At 34.2% G+C, this 15,919-nt stretch overlaps 1 protein-coding gene across 1 annotated transcript; it reads left to right on the top strand.

The window, feature by feature from the left end:
* The first annotated feature begins 11,233 nt into the window (after window positions 1-11,233).
* LOC125499385 (nicotinamide/nicotinic acid mononucleotide adenylyltransferase-like) lies at window positions 11,234-15,754 on the top strand. Its single transcript, XM_057392378.1, has 4 exons — window positions 11,234-11,387; window positions 14,506-14,604; window positions 14,835-14,920; window positions 15,596-15,754. The coding sequence occupies exons 1-4, from the start codon at window positions 11,234-11,236 to the stop codon at window positions 15,752-15,754; spliced, it is 498 nt and encodes a 165-aa protein (XP_057248361.1).
* Window positions 15,755-15,919: the final 165 nt, after the last annotated feature.

The following is a 15,919-nucleotide window of genomic DNA, read 5'->3' as shown; positions in this document are numbered from 1 at the left end:
AAATCAATAAGAATAAAATCAATCTTAAAAATAATATTTAACCATACAATTTATTATAAAAAACATTGTCTCCGTGCATTTTTTTTTTGCCGCAAAGTTCCTTATGATGATTATGTAATCTGTATGGACGGTATGTACATATATATTGATGAAACCTGAAAGAAAAAGTTTTATTTTGATTTTGATTTCAAGTTTTGCTCTTTCCTGTTGTATGTTCATAAGTTCAAGTGCTCAACAAATTCTATGAAAAATCAAATACAAATATAAAAAGCTGGCCAGAAATAAATGATCAAATAATCAAATTACCATACGAAATTGAGATTTGAGAATTCAGATAAATTACCAAGTTCCCTAATCTTTAAAATTTAAATAAATCAAATTAACATATGAATTCAAAAATAAAATTGACAAATCGTCAAATTGATGAAGAAAAAATAGAGAATGAAATTACAATTTACAAACCTCATGAACTGTTGAAATCTGAATTGTTATTGTGAATACTACAAAGCCCAAATCACAAATCGTCGAAGTGCAATTACTAAATATGAGAAATTGAAAATTTAGAACAATGGATTCTTTGGATTTTGGAGATTATAATTGGAGAATAATATATTTTCAGTTAATTTGCAAGAGATTTTAGGGAGAAATAATCGGAAAAAAATTATAGGAAAAATGGTTGAGTCTGCCATTTTTGGAGGATGGAAAGAAACTGAAAGGGCGTGATATGCGGGATAGCGGGAGGTTAGGGGAAAGTTTCAGTTGTATTCTTCCTTCTCATTACTTTGTGCGTGTGTTTCTAAACTTTCCTTTTTTTTTCTTTTTTTACAAAAGCTAAGAGGCAAAACTAAAAAAAAAAACATTAAAATTTTTGGGCCCTGGGCGAGGGCCTCGCCTGCCCTGCCCCAGGGCCGGGCCTGGTTTTTCATAACCATGTATATCGCTAGTTTTTTTCCTGCTCTTTTGAAGGTCTTTCCTTATTTCTCTACCCTTCTTTCGCTGTTTTTAATGGGATTCGGCTCCAACCCTCTTCCGACTCGGGGTCAAGACGTTTTAAACAGAGTTGGATTTTTTTCAGAGTCTGCTCAACTTTTCCCTAAGGACCGATGTGGAATAGGGTTGGACCCGGATTGGATTCTCATCCCGTACGTAATACACAATATATAAGACCAACTACAATGTCGAGCTATAAAGGTTGTAGCATTGTTTGCCACATCATATTTACAAACTATAACATTTCTAATGTAAGCCACAACAATTTCTGATTTTGGTAAGTCCCACATGTCATCACCATTTCAACTATTTTTTGCATACAATTCATACAATCCTCAAAATATTACTTTCTATAAAAGAATATTCTCAAGAGATAAATCAAATGAAAGCTTGTTGTTTTCTACATCAACAAGTCTCCCAAAGCAACAAGGTAAGTTCTTGTTGCAAACTTGCAATGGTAGAGCTACTAGCTCCAAAAGTTGAAAAGTTCCAAGCAGTTTTAATTTGTACATCGCTACGGTTGCTTTAATGCGCGCCGACTTGAGTGCTTCCCTGTACTTCACCTAGTCCTTCAATTTTCAATTAGATAATGAAACATTTCTTAATTTACAGCCGCAAGAGATTTAACAAACTACTCTTAAATAACAAGCGACATTTTATTTTTCTACAGCGCTCATTTCCTAAATCATTCCAAAATTTAGCGTGTTTGATCAGGAACAATATACAGATGGGTGATTACATACAAATTCCTTATTATTAGAATGAACAATGATTTTTTTTACAAATATACATACAAATTCATTCACATAACCACTATCTATAGCCAACTACTAAACGAACCGATAGGGATACGAGCCAATAGACATAGTACCTAAAAGGCTAAAACCTAATATGGAGTTTTCTCCCCCTTAGAGCATCTACAATGGGTGGGTGGGTTTTTGTTGGTCTTTGTATTTTTTCCATTCTCTCTCCTTTCCTCCTTCTTACACCTCACATCCCACTAACTTCCCACAACTCATCTTTTTTTTTCCTCACAATGGCAGACTAGTTCTACTTGGCTTTTCTAATTCTCTCTTACTTTTGGTATATTCCATCATATACTCTCTTTCCTATTGAAAATGTTCTTATTCTTATATAGAGTAGATAATTTTTATTCATGTTTTAATTAGTGATATATTAATTAATTTATATACATTTTGAATAATTTAGGTAGGATAAAGTTATTAGAAAGAAAAGTAGGTTGTGAAAAAATATGATAAAATATATCAAATTTAGGCTCAATTTATAGATAATTTTTTTTATAGTTGTAATTTAATTTTTTTTTAAAAATTATAAGCTGATTTTATTTACTCTAAAACAAAAAAACAATCTTGTAAAAAAAAACAGCAACAATAAAGCAATATTGATACATATGGCAACACCCCATTTGTTGTTATGCACACCATCCAAGGCATGGTTGGTCTAGAATTCCAGACCAACTAATTCCAAGGGCCAATTGCTCCAATGGTAAAGCTAAGTAAAACTAACTTTACTTTTTGCTAGACCAACCAAAACCAACCCCATTGCTCATGCTCTTAGGCCCTTACAACTTACTGGGCTATTACATTCACAGAGAATTTGGACTCGTAAGTCGTAATTATGACCTCCATACTTCCAATTTTTCCCAATAACCAACGTAAACGTAAAGTACGCAACGAATAACTTTATTGGAAATAATGGCTTAAACAGTTTCTCTCTCCTCTTCGCCCATCAGACGACAGTCCCAACACCAGTTTCCGGTCGCTAATTACGTCGGCTCCTCGTCTCGCCTTCATCTCGCCGGTGCCAAGCGTGGCTGTGGTGGAGCTCTGCTCTGTGTGACAAGTTGTCATATTGTTAGTTAATTTTCTTTCTTTCTTAAAAGTTCTTTCAATTCGTTTTCTATTTAGCTCTAAATTATAATGATCTGTGAATTTATGGGTTTATGAATTGTGTGAATTGGGAATTGACAGAATTGTGAATTTAAAAATCAAAAGGGCGAATTCGTAATCAAAAGAGTGAATTTTTTGAATTGGGAATTTACAAATTTGTTAGTAAATTATAACTTGTTTAGTTTCTTTGGATTTTTCTTTTTACGAAGTTATTCCATAATTATGTAATGGTACCCCTATAATTATAACCCCGGAAAAGTTTGGTCTATAACAATTACCTCTTTTCATTTCAGTTTAAGCCTCCTTTTGGTTTCCATCACCTCATATTTGCGATTTATGTAACATGATGTGTGCTCCTTTACGAGTGTAGGAAACATGGACATTCCTCTGCCCCAGCCCCGTTTCTGAGATTTTGGAGGCCAAGGGCGAGCCTACATATTAGGCCCTGATTAAGTTCAAGTTTTTTGAACGTTTTATTTTTCGGTCTAGACCAAAAAATTAATTTTTTGGTCCGAAATTTTTGAAAGAGACGTTAAGATAAGGAGGTAAGTACTTGATCAGTTAATATGTCAATCAGAAAACCCAAAAAAAAAATTGAAAAGATGCACAATTAAATGATTAATAAAGAAATTTCAAATAAAGTTACAACCATCGAAAGACAAAGGCGGAAAAATTTAACCTGGACCGAAATAAAGTGATAAAAAATAATTGAAATTTATATTAGATAATATCAAAATTTTATTAAAAAAATTATGGATTAAAGGTCTATTCTTTTTAATTAATTTGCTTTGCATTATTTTAATAAAATATTATGAACTACTCTAAACTTATTCAGAACAAAAAACAATAGGGTAAAATTAAATTTATCATTTTGTTAATAGTTTAGATTACACTTATTGATTAGAGTAAAAAGACCGTTTCTCTGTGGATTCGACCCTACTTCCCTATCTACTTTAATTAGAGATTTAGGTTATTACTTTTGATTGGGTGATATGACTTTAGCCTGTCAGTTAGCAATCTATATTTGCTACATAAACTGTCTTATTCACGCCGCTTAATGGATTAAAATTTTTATCAACTCATAAGTGAGACAAGTAGGTTGCAGTTGCTTTTTTCATCACTTAACAAAGACAATGGAGGAAGAATATCAGATTGGACAACGTTGAATATTTCTTGTCCAGCACAAGTGCATACTCACTCTCTAACTATCTCAATAAATCCACAATCTAGTGGCTGTTTTGGCCTCCATAGATTAGAAACTCTATGAGAACTACTCACCAAGTAATGGCTTAAGGAAAACTAATAGTCTAGATATTGCAATTTCACAAATCAATCTGCTAACAGAAACCTTCTCCAAATCAAAATAAGATTCCAACCAAACTCTAAATAAAACCCAATCTGAAGATAAGCCCTCAAATTATCAACAACAACCCCAGAATTACTTCGAATTATTTATATTATTAAATTAAATGCACAAAACAATACATAAAAACAAGATTTTACAAGAAATTACTTCGAATTTGTGTTTATAACAACCAAATAAACTACTACCAACAATATCAAATCATCATAAACTGCATTTTTGAACAATTTCAACCAAAAATTTCAAGCAAATTAATGTACTTCAATTTAATTAATGTACTTCAAATTCGAACAATTTCACACAAATTCACAACAATTTGACCCATTTCAACCAAATACAGCATTTTCGAACAATTTCAAGCAAATAAATGTACTTCATTTTCGAACAAATTTCAAGCATACATATAGCAATTTCGTTCCAACAATTCAATAGGTAAACCCGCACTCACAATTTCGAACCACCAAAATTCACCTTCTTCAAATATAAAGGGCTGCCTGCTTTCCACGACCTACTTCTGAACGCCACCAGTAGCAACGTCCTTCGCCGGCGTCAATTACAGCAGCAGCAACAACGACCACAAGCCCCACGACCGCCGGCGGGAGTGATTTGGGCCGTCAAAATGTGGGAGGGTTTAGGTATGAAATTTGGGAGGGAAGAAAATTTGGGTTTTTTTTAGAGCAAAATCATGGATGAGGAGTATATTGAATTGAAATCGAGAAAGAGGAGGAAAAAAAAACCCTGACATTTCATTTCCAATTGGGGCGGCGGTTTGATTGGGCGGCGATTCAAACCACCGCCCATATCCTACGTTAGATATGGGCGGCAATTTGAACCGCAGCCCAATTGAACCGCCGCCCAATTATTTATTTATTTATTTTTGAATATTTTGGGGTGCGGTTTGGTTTGAACCGCAGCCCATATACAATTTCGAACCGCAGCCCAAATGCTTTTTTCTACTAGTGGACTCACACCGGAGCTGGACTGTCCCGCCTCATAGACTGAATCAGTGAATAATCTACGAGGTAATGGATGAGTAGGAGTCCAAAAAAAAGGAGGCACAAAAGACATGCTTGAAGCCAAATTGTGTAAACCATTTGTTGATATGGAAAAACCAGATACGGTAGGAAGAGAAGCAACGATTGATGCTGTGACTTGAGAAGGCACAACTGTACAAATAGGAACCATAGAAGGCTGTGAAACGCTGCTAGGTACATCAATGGTTGACACCGATGGAGAAGAAGACATTGAATCAAGCACGTAAAGGAGAACGTAAAAAAAATTAGGGTTAGGGTTTTTAGAAAAATTTGTTGGCTCGTGATACCATGTGAAAAATAATAATATGAGGTTCTACCCAATTAGGGAACCCTGACACTCATATATATATTAGAGGTGATCATGGGCCGGGCCGGGCCGGGCCTCGGCCAAAAAAATTTGCCCATTGGCCGGGCCTGGTCTGGGCCGGGCCTAAATTCGGGCCGAATTTTTGTGTCCAAAGCCCGCTATTTCGGGCCGGCTTAGCGGGCTTTTGCGGGCCAAAACGGGTCGGGCCAAAAAATAGACTGAAAAGTCATTTTTAGCTTGCCTAAAGCAGCCCAAAAACAAAAACAAAAAACGACCGGGCCGAAAAGTATGCCCAAAAATCGGCCCAAAAACGGGCCAGGCCAAAATGATCACCTCTAATATATACTACCTCTGTTTTTATTTAGTTGCAACGTTTTGACTTTCACGCTTGCCAATGTGCAATTTCAAATCGTTTTATCTCTAATTGTATGTAAGTAAAAATTATAAAAATTTGATATTATGAAAGCTTACATCGAAACGAATCAAACAAGACCCCAAATGACTATATTTTATTTAACATATAAATCAATAAATGTGGTCAAATAAGAGAACATGAATAGTGCAATTTGTCAAACGTTGCAACTAAAAAAGAACGGAGGTAGTATAAACGAGTAATAATACACAATTACAAGAATAACCTTAGGGTTACACTGTTACCAACCAAAACCCACCTTAACTCCGACCCAAAACCACCGAAGTTATATTCTTTGTTGTTTCCTTCTTCGTATCTTAAATCTTCTTCTCTTTATTGTTTTTATAGAAATTCTTTCTCAAATATGAGTAATTGATTTAGGAGGATGAAATTTATGTTGATGCAAAAAGTTGAGGTTGAAGGAGGAGAGAGAAAATGAAATTGGTGTTGATAAAAATGGTTGAAGTTAAAGGAGGAGAGAGAAAATGAAATTGGTGTTGATGAAAGTGGTTGAGGTTGAAGGAGGAGATAGAATGAATGGAAAAATCTGATTTTCTTGGTGAAATTAGCAAGGAGATTAGTTAGATTATAAATTTGATTGATGTTGGATGAGTATACTGATTGTTGGTTTAAGTTTTATGATAAGGGTACTTTGGTCTTTTTATTGAATTTTTTTTTACTAAATAAGGATAGTTTGTAACTTGTTTCACATAATTTTAACATCCCTTTATAGTTATTGTTGCAGATAAAAACTAACGGAGGTAGTATAAAACTATATTAGCCATTCAAATGAAAAATCTGCAGTATAATATTTATGTTAAAAAACAATTAAAAAAAATACAAACTACACATTTTCAATATCTAAAAAACTTGTAATTGAACAACCATATTAAACAAAGCACCACAACGCATAAAATACATATATTTTGGGTTCTGATACAAAATTAATAAAGGAATATTTTGCCATTGTGTTATATAGAATGGACATACAAGATACAAGATACAAAACTTTATTTTTATTAGGTAGTTTTTCACAAAATTTTGATTTTAATAGGTACTTTTTTCCAAAAAATTAAATATTGATTACTTTAGAGTTTAAATTGACTCATTACAGCCTCATTATTTATGGTCTTCAGGAAACTCCCATTGCCTTTTCCTACCAGCTCATTTTTAAACTAAAGAGATTTTGTTTATAAAACCTTAGTTTTATTGCAAACCATGAGAAAAAACGACTTAGATGATGAAAACAAGAACCTACTCCCAAAGCTCTTATTGGCAAAGCTCTTGCCATGGATAATTTGTTGCATAATAGCCATAAAAGCGAAGTAGCTGAAAGGTGAAGATTAATAGCAAAAGCAAGTTAGAAAATTTTTTTTAACAACAACAACAACGCCCCAATGCACATGTAAATTATTGTTCATAAACCACCTTTCCCACTCTTAAAAGGGTAGGATGATGCATAGTTTATAGTACTACGTACATCTTTTTTAAGTTGATACTCCTTGCAACTATACAAACGTTGTTCAGTCCGCCTTTTTACGATCTCCAAACCATCATATTATTGTTTTTTATTAGTAACTGATAACATCTGCAACATAAGAAAGACTTAAACAACACATTTGAGTATGGAGGTATTATCACTAGTCTAAACAAAAACTAATAAGAACAGTAGAGGAAAATAGAATCAGATAAAATAAATTGACAAAAATTTAGAAGTTTGCAAATTAATAACTATCATCAATGTTAAAAGGCATACGCACCTAAGGATTGCATCTACCAACTCCATATATCCGCCTAAGATTAGATAAGTAAGGTAAAAATAAGATAAAAGTCATAAAATATTTCTAGAACCAAAATTATCCTTTTATGCATCAATCTGATTTATATTGCCTCTCTTTTTGACTCTAACTATTTGACCTTCACCTGGAGCAAATGGGAATCATTGGGATGTCCTTCTATAATACCCTCAGGGGGTGTTTGTTTAGGGGGATTAGAGGGTGGGAATGAGATATTATATCCCCATGGGTATATATCCCATGTTTGTTTGAGGGATATCTAAATTTTCATGTGAAGGGGAATGGGATTAAACCCCTCTTATCCCACCAAAATAAGACATGGGAGGGGGCAGGTATTAAGGAGGGGGATTATTTCTAGTTATGTTAAAAGACAATTTACCTTCATTAAAATATACTTCACCAATATTGTTTGCTCTTCTTTTACTATCCTTCATTAAAATGGGTAAATTTGTAATTTAGCAATATATTCCCATTAAGTACCTCATACCAAACATGGGATAATAATATCCCAACATAATCCCACTAACATACCAAACAAGGGATTGGGATATTTTAATGAATTCCCACCTTCTAACTCCCATTCCCAATCCCATCCTCTAATCCCCAAACTTCAATCCCTCATACCAAACGTCCCGTCAGATTCACCAAACTCAGTAACAAACCAACTCATGGAGCCCGTCACAATGGGTTTTCCTTCACAATTCTTCAAAACACCTCAAGGATTAGATAACCACCTACAGGAATTACACTCCTTAGCATAGCAAACAACGGAAAATGAGAGGAAAAGGAAAACTAATTTTCATGGAAAATATTTTACACACTACCAAACGGAGCATGAATCCAACTGATTGTAACTGAATTGAAAATAAGATGGAGAGAACAGGCTAGGAATAATATCTCATTCCCACCCTCTAATCCCCCTAAACAAACACCCCCTGAGGGTATTATAGAAGGACATCCCAATGATTCCCATTTGCTCCAGGTGAAGGTCAAATAGTTAGAGTCAAAAAGAGAGGCAATATAAATCAGATTGATGCATAAAAGGATAATTTTGGTTCTAGAAATAATTTTATGACTTTTATCTTACTTTTTACCTTACTTATCTAATCTTAGGCGGATATATGGAGCTGGTAGATGCAATCCTTAGGTGCGTATGCCTTTTAACATTGATGATAGTTATTAATTTGCAAACTTCTAAATTTTTGTCAATTTATTTTATCTGATTCTATTTTCCTCTACTGTTCTTATTAGTTTTTGTTTAGACTAGTGATAATACCTCCATACTCAAATGTGTTGTTTAAGTCTTTCTTATGTTGCAGATGTTATCAGTTACTAATAAAAAACAATAATATGATGGTTTGGAGATCGTAAAAAGGCGGACTGAACAACGTTTGTATAGTTGCAAGGAGTATCAACTTAAAAAATGATTACGTAGTACTATAAACTATGCATCATCCTACCCTTTTAAGAGTGGGAAAGGTGGTTTATGAACAATAATTTACATGTGCATTGGGGCGTTGTTGTTGTTGTTAAAAGAAAATATTTCTAACTTGCTTTTGCTATTAATCTTCACCTTTCAGCTACTTCGCTTTTATGGCTATTATGCAACAAATTATCCATGGCAAGAGCTTTGCCAATAAGAGCTTTGGGAGTAGGTTCTTGTTTTCATCATCTAAGTCGTTTTTTCTCATGGTTTGCAATAAAACTAAGGGTTTTATAAACAAAATCTCTTTAGTTTAAAAATGAGCTGGTAGGAAAAGGCAATGGGAGTTTCCTGAAGACCATAAATAATGAGGCTGTAATGAGTCAATTTAAACTCTAAAGTAATCAATATTTAATTTTTTGGAAAAAAGTACCTATTAAAATCAAAATTTTGTGAAAAACTACCTAATAAAAATAAAGTTTTGTATCTTGTATCTTGTATGTCCATTCTATATAACACAATGGCAAAATATTCCTTTATTAATTTTGTATCAGAACCCAAAATATATGTATTTTATGCGTTGTGGTGCTTTGTTTAATATGGTTGTTCAATTACAAGTTTTTTAGATATTGAAAATGTGTAGTTTGTATTTTTTTTAATTGTTTTTTTAACATAAATATTATACTGCAGATTTTTCATTTGAATGGCTAATATAGTTTTATACTACCTCCGTTAGTTTTTATCTGCAACAATAACTATAAAGGGATGTTAAAATTATGTGAAACAAGTTACAAACTATCCTTATTTAGTAAAAAAAAATTCAATAAAAAGACCAAAGTACCCTTATCATAAAACTTAAACCAACAATCAGTATACTCATCCAACATCAATCAAATTTATAATCTAACTAATCTCCTTGCTAATTTCACCAAGAAAATCAGATTTTTCCATTCATTCTATCTCCTCCTTCAACCTCAACCACTTTCATCAACACCAATTTCATTTTCTCTCTCCTCCTTTAACTTCAACCATTTTTATCAACACCAATTTCATTTTCTCTCTCCTCCTTCAACCTCAACTTTTTGCATCAACATAAATTTCATCCTCCTAAATCAATTACTCATATTTGAGAAAGAATTTCTATAAAAACAATAAAGAGAAGAAGATTTAAGATACGAAGAAGGAAACAACAAAGAATATAACTTCGGTGGTTTTGGGTCGGAGTTAAGGTGGGTTTTGGTTGGTAACAGTGTAACCCTAAGGTTATTCTTGTAATTGTGTATTATTACTCGTTTATACTACCTCCGTTCTTTTTTAGTTGCAACGTTTGACAAATTGCACTATTCATGTTCTCTTATTTGACCACATTTATTGATTTATATGTTAAATAAAATATAGTCATTTGGGGTCTTGTTTGATTCGTTTCGATGTAAGCTTTCATAATATCAAATTTTTATAATTTTTACTTACATACAATTAGAGATAAAACGATTTGAAATTGCACATTGGCAAGCGTGAAAGTCAAAACGTTGCAACTAAATAAAAAACAGAGGTAGTATATATTAGAGGTGATCATTTTGGCCTGGCCCGTTTTTGGGCCGATTTTTGGGCATAATTTTTCGGCCCGGTCGTTTTTTGTTTTTGTTTTTGGGCGTGCTTTAGGCAAGCTAAAAATGACTTTTCAGTCTATTTTTTGGCCCGACCCGTTTTGGCCCGCAAAAGCCCGCTAAGCCGGCCCGAAATAGCGGGCTTTGGACACAAAAATTCGGCCCGAATTTAGGCCCGGCCCAGACCAGGCCCGGCCAATGGGCAAATTTTTTTGGCCGAGGCCCGGCCCGGCCCGGCCCATGATCACCTCTAATATATATATGAGTGTCAGGGTTCCCTAATTGGGTAGAACCTCATATTATTATTTTTCACATGGTATCACGAGCCAACAAATTTTTCTAAAAACCCTAACCCTATTTTTTTTACGTTCTCCTTTACGTGCTTGATTCAATGTCTTCTTCTCCATCGGTGTCAACCATTGATGTACCTAGCAGCGTTTCACAGCCTTCTATGGTTCCTATTTGTACAGTTGTGCCTTCTCAAGTCACAGCATCAATCGTTGCTTCTCTTCCTACCGTATCTGGTTTTTCCATATCAACAAATGGTTTACACAATTTGGCTTCAAGCATGTCTTTTGTGCCTCCTTTTTTTGGACTCCTACTCATCCATTACCTCGTAGATTATTCACTGATTCAGTCTATGAGGCGGGACAGTCCAGCTCCGGTGTGAGTCCACTAGTAGAAAAAAGCATTTGGGCTGCGGTTCGAAATTGTATATGGGCTGCGGTTCAAACCAAACGCACCCAAAATATTCAAAAAAAAATAAATATAATTGGGCGGCGGTTCAATTGGGCTGCGGTTCAAATTGCCGCCCATATCTAACGTAGGATATGGGCGGTGGTTTGAAGCCGCCCAATCAAACCGCCGCCCAATTGGAAATGAAATGTCAGGTTTTTTTTTCCTCCTCTTTCTCGATTTCAATTCAATATACTCCTCATCCAGATTTTGCTCTAAAAAAAACCCAAATTTTCTTCCCTCCCAAATTTCATACCAAACCCTCCCACATTTGACGGCCCAAATCACTCCCGCCGGCGGTCGTGGGGCTTGTGGTCGTTGTTGCTGCTGCTGTAATTGACGCCGGCGAAGGACGTTGCTACTGGTGGCGTTCAGAAGTAGGTCGTGGAAAGCAGGCAGCCCTTTATATCTGAAGAAGGTGAATTTTGGTGGTTCGAAATTGTGAGTGCGGGTTTACCTATTGAATTGTTGGAACGAAATTGCTATATGTATGCTTGAATTTGTTCGAAAATAAGTACATTTATTTGCTTGAAATTGTTCGAAAATGCTGGTATTTGGTTGAAATGGGTCAAAATTGTTGTGAATTTGTGTGAAATTGTTCGAATTTGAAGTACATTAATTAAATTGAAGTACACTAATTTGCTTGAAATTTTTGGTTGAAATTGTTCAAAAATGCAGTTTATGATGATTTGATATTGTTGGTAGTAGTTTATTTGGTTGTTATAAACACAAATTCGAAGTAATTTCTTGTAAAATTATGTTTTTTATGTATTGTTTTGTGCATTTAATTTAATATATAAATAATTCGAAGTAATTCTGGGGTTGTTGTTGATAATTTGAGGGCTTATCTTCAGATTGGTTCTTTATTTAGAGTTTGGTTGGAATCTTATTTTGATTTGGAGAAGGTTTGTTAGCAGAAGATTGATTTGTGAAATTGCAATATCTAGACTATTAGTTTTCCTTAAGCCATTACTTGGTGAGTAGTTCTTATAGAGTTTCTAATCTATGGAGGCCAAAACAGCCACTAGATTGTGGATTTATTGAGATAGTTAGAGAGTGAGTATGCACTTGTGCTGGACAAGAAATATTCAACGTTGTCCAATCTGATATTCTTCCTCCATTGTCTTTGTTAAGTGATGAAAAAAGCAACTGCAACCTACTTGTCTCACTTATGAGTTGATAAAAATTTTAATCCATTAAGCGGCGTGAATAAGACGTTTATGTAGCAAATATAGATTGCTAACTGACAGGCTAAAGTCATATCACCCAATCAAAAGTAATAACCTAAATCTCTAATTAAAGTAGATAGGGAAGTAGGGTCGAATCCACAGAGAAACGGATCTTTTTACTCTAATCAATAAGTGTAATCTAAACTATTAACAAAATGATAAATTTAATTTTACCCTTATTGTTTTTTGTTCTGAATAAGTTTAGAGTAGTTCATAATATTTTATTAAAATAATACAAAGCAAATTAATTAAAAAGAATAGACCTTTAATCCATAATTTTTTTTAATAAAATTTTGATATTATCTAATATAAATTTCAATTATTTTTTATCACTTTATTTCGGTCCAGGTTAAATTTTTCCGCCTTTGTCTTTCGATGGTTGTAACTTTATTTGAAATTTCTTTATTAATTATTTAATTGTGATCTTTTCAATTTTTTTTTTGGGTTTTCTGATTGACATATTAACTGATCAAGTACTTACCTCCTTATCTTAACGTCTCTTTCACAAATTTCGGACCAAAAAATATTTTTTGGTCTAGACCGAAAAATAAAACGTTCAAAAAACTTGAACTTAATCAGGGCACTAATATGTAGGCTCGCCCTTGGACCTCCAAAATCTCAGAAACGGGGCTGGGCAGAGGAATGTCCATGTTTCCTACACTCGTAAAGGAGCACACATCATGTTACATAAATCGCAAATATGAGGTGATGGAAACCAAAAGGAGGCTTAAACTGAAATGAAAAGAGGTAATTGTTATAGACCAAACTTTTCCGGGGTTATAATTATAGGGGTACCATTACATAATTATGGAATAACTTCGTAAAAAGAAAAATCCAAAGAAACTAAACAAGTTATAATTTACTAACAAATTTGTAAATTCCCAATTCAAAAAATTCACTCTTTTGATTACGAATTCGCCCTTTTGATTTTTAAATTCACAATTCTGTCAATTCCCAATTCACACAATTCATAAACCCATAAATTCACAGATCATTATAATTTAGAGCTAAATAGAAAACGAATTGAAAGAACTTTTAAGAAAGAAAGAAAATTAACTAACAATATGACAACTTGTCACACAGAGGCAGAGCTCCACCACAGCCACGCTTGGCACCGGCGAGATGAAGGCGAGACGAGGAGCCGACGTAATTAGCGACCGGAAACTGGTGTTGGGACTGTCGTCTGATGGGCGAAGAGGAGAGAGAAACTGTTTAAGCCATTATTTCCAATAAAGTTATTCGTTGCGTACTTTACGTTTACGTTGGTTATTGGGAAAAATTGGAAGTATGGAGGTCATAATTACGACTTACGAGTCCAAATTCTCTGTGAATGTAATAGCCCAGTAAGTTGTAAGGGCCTAAGAGCATGAGCAATGGGGTTGGTTTTGGTTGGTCTAGCAAAAAGTAAAGTTAGTTTTACTTAGCTTTACCATTGGAGCAATTGGCCCTTGGAATTAGTTGGTCTGGAATTCTAGACCAACCATGCCTTGGATGGTGTGCATAAGTTTACACCAACATCACCCGTTTCACTGATATTGGCAAAAAGTTGTTTTACATTACTATTGTGCTTATCACTTGGATTGTTTCTATGCAATTAAAAACACATGGCAATATAAGCCAAAGGTACTTGGTGTTATTAATAGTTGATAACTTGATATTTGACCAAATGTAAGGCTTCGCATATTGGACCTGTACTGAGCTCCTTTCTCATTTTTTTCCACTAGGGAGAAGACATATGTGGTTTTAGTTGCAACTGGAAGTTTTAATCCTCCCACTTTTATGCACTTGCGGATGTTCGGTAATGTCTTCTATGATCTTTCCATGTTGCCCTTGTTGATCAATCTATTATGATATTGCACCATTTTCTTCTTACGAGTGCCTAAGGATTTTAAAGTAGGTGAAGATTAGATTAGTTATGTGAAGACTCTACATTGTTCAGATTAGATTAATTATGTGAAAGATTCTATATTTTCTTAAGGTTTGAATCTCCTATCCTTTGTATACTGATAACCTCTATATTTTCTTTAGAGTTGGCTAGAGATGCACTGAGTTCTGAGGGTTATCATGTTATTGGAGCCTATATATCACCTGTGAATGATGCATATAAGAAGAGGGTATGTATCATTTTCTCACATGTGGTTGAGTATGTCTTTGGTAGAGAATCTAAATAGGTTTTCTATTGTATATTTGTACGTCTGATGCATCGCTTGGTGGCGTTTTGAAGTGTTAGGAAGGGCCTATGAGTGATACTGCCTTTCATGCTTTGGACAAAAAATAGTAGTCTGTTTATTCAGCAAAATGCCATTTAATGTTGTATGTGCACAACTGCTTTGATAGGACAAACTGTGAATGTGCAGATATACTTATTGAACTTTTCTATATTTTTTAGGTTAAAAACTATAAACATATTTGACTATCTTTAATTCATGAGCATCATCTATTTCTGTTACTATCTTTAATTTCAGAAGAGTGCTATGGTACGTATGTGACTCTGGAAATTTAATTTTGTAAAGCGTTAAAGATTTCTTACTGGATTTACCTCAAAAAAGTGTCTTCCAAAGGCTATCTTTTATTGGATTCAATTAAGGTATATTGGTAAAAATATTAAATTAACCATAAAGGTAAACGAAGCTCATTTCTTTGAACTGCACAATAAACTAGGAATGGCAATTTACAAGCAAACTTTTGTGGGCAATAATTAAGAACATTGAAGGTTCCTGTTTACTATTGCTGATCACTGGACCAAAGACTTTAAAAGAAGTTCTAATGTAGCGTTTGTTTTTCTGTAGGGCCTGTTATCTGCTGAACATCGTATAGAAATGTGTCAACTAGCCTGCAAAAGTTCAAACTACATAATGGTGGATACGTGGGAGGTAATCACCCTTTCAGCTCTTTTTGTGGTGCCTAATAATCCTACCCCTCAGCATATTTTGCACGTACCCCTATAATTATAACCCCGGAAAAGTTTGGTCTATAACAATTACCTCTTTTCATTTCAGTTTAAGCCTCCTTTTGGTTTCCATCACCTCATATTTGCGATTTATGTAACATGATGTGTGCTCCTTTACGAGTGTAGGAAACATGGACATTCCTCTGCCCAGCCCCGTTTCTGA

Source organism: Beta vulgaris, chromosome 1, assembly GCF_026745355.1.
Source record: "Beta vulgaris subsp. vulgaris cultivar EL10 chromosome 1, EL10.2, whole genome shotgun sequence".
Taxonomy (NCBI): domain Eukaryota; kingdom Viridiplantae; phylum Streptophyta; class Magnoliopsida; order Caryophyllales; family Amaranthaceae; genus Beta; species Beta vulgaris.
The sequence above is the reverse complement of the archived record's forward strand: the minus strand, read 5'-3'. Positions and strand labels throughout refer to the sequence as shown.

Excerpts from the sequence above, each read along its gene's own strand:
- LOC125499385 (XM_057392378.1), top strand. The coding sequence starts at position 11,234 with ATGTCTTCTTCTCCATCGGTGTCAACCATTGATGTACCTAGCAGCGTT. Across the intron at positions 14,605-14,834 it reads TATGCACTTGCGGATGTTCG|AGTTGGCTAGAGATGCACTG; the intron begins GTAATGTCTTCT and ends TATTTTCTTTAG. Across the intron at positions 14,921-15,595 it reads ATGATGCATATAAGAAGAGG|GGCCTGTTATCTGCTGAACA; the intron begins GTATGTATCATT and ends GTTTTTCTGTAG.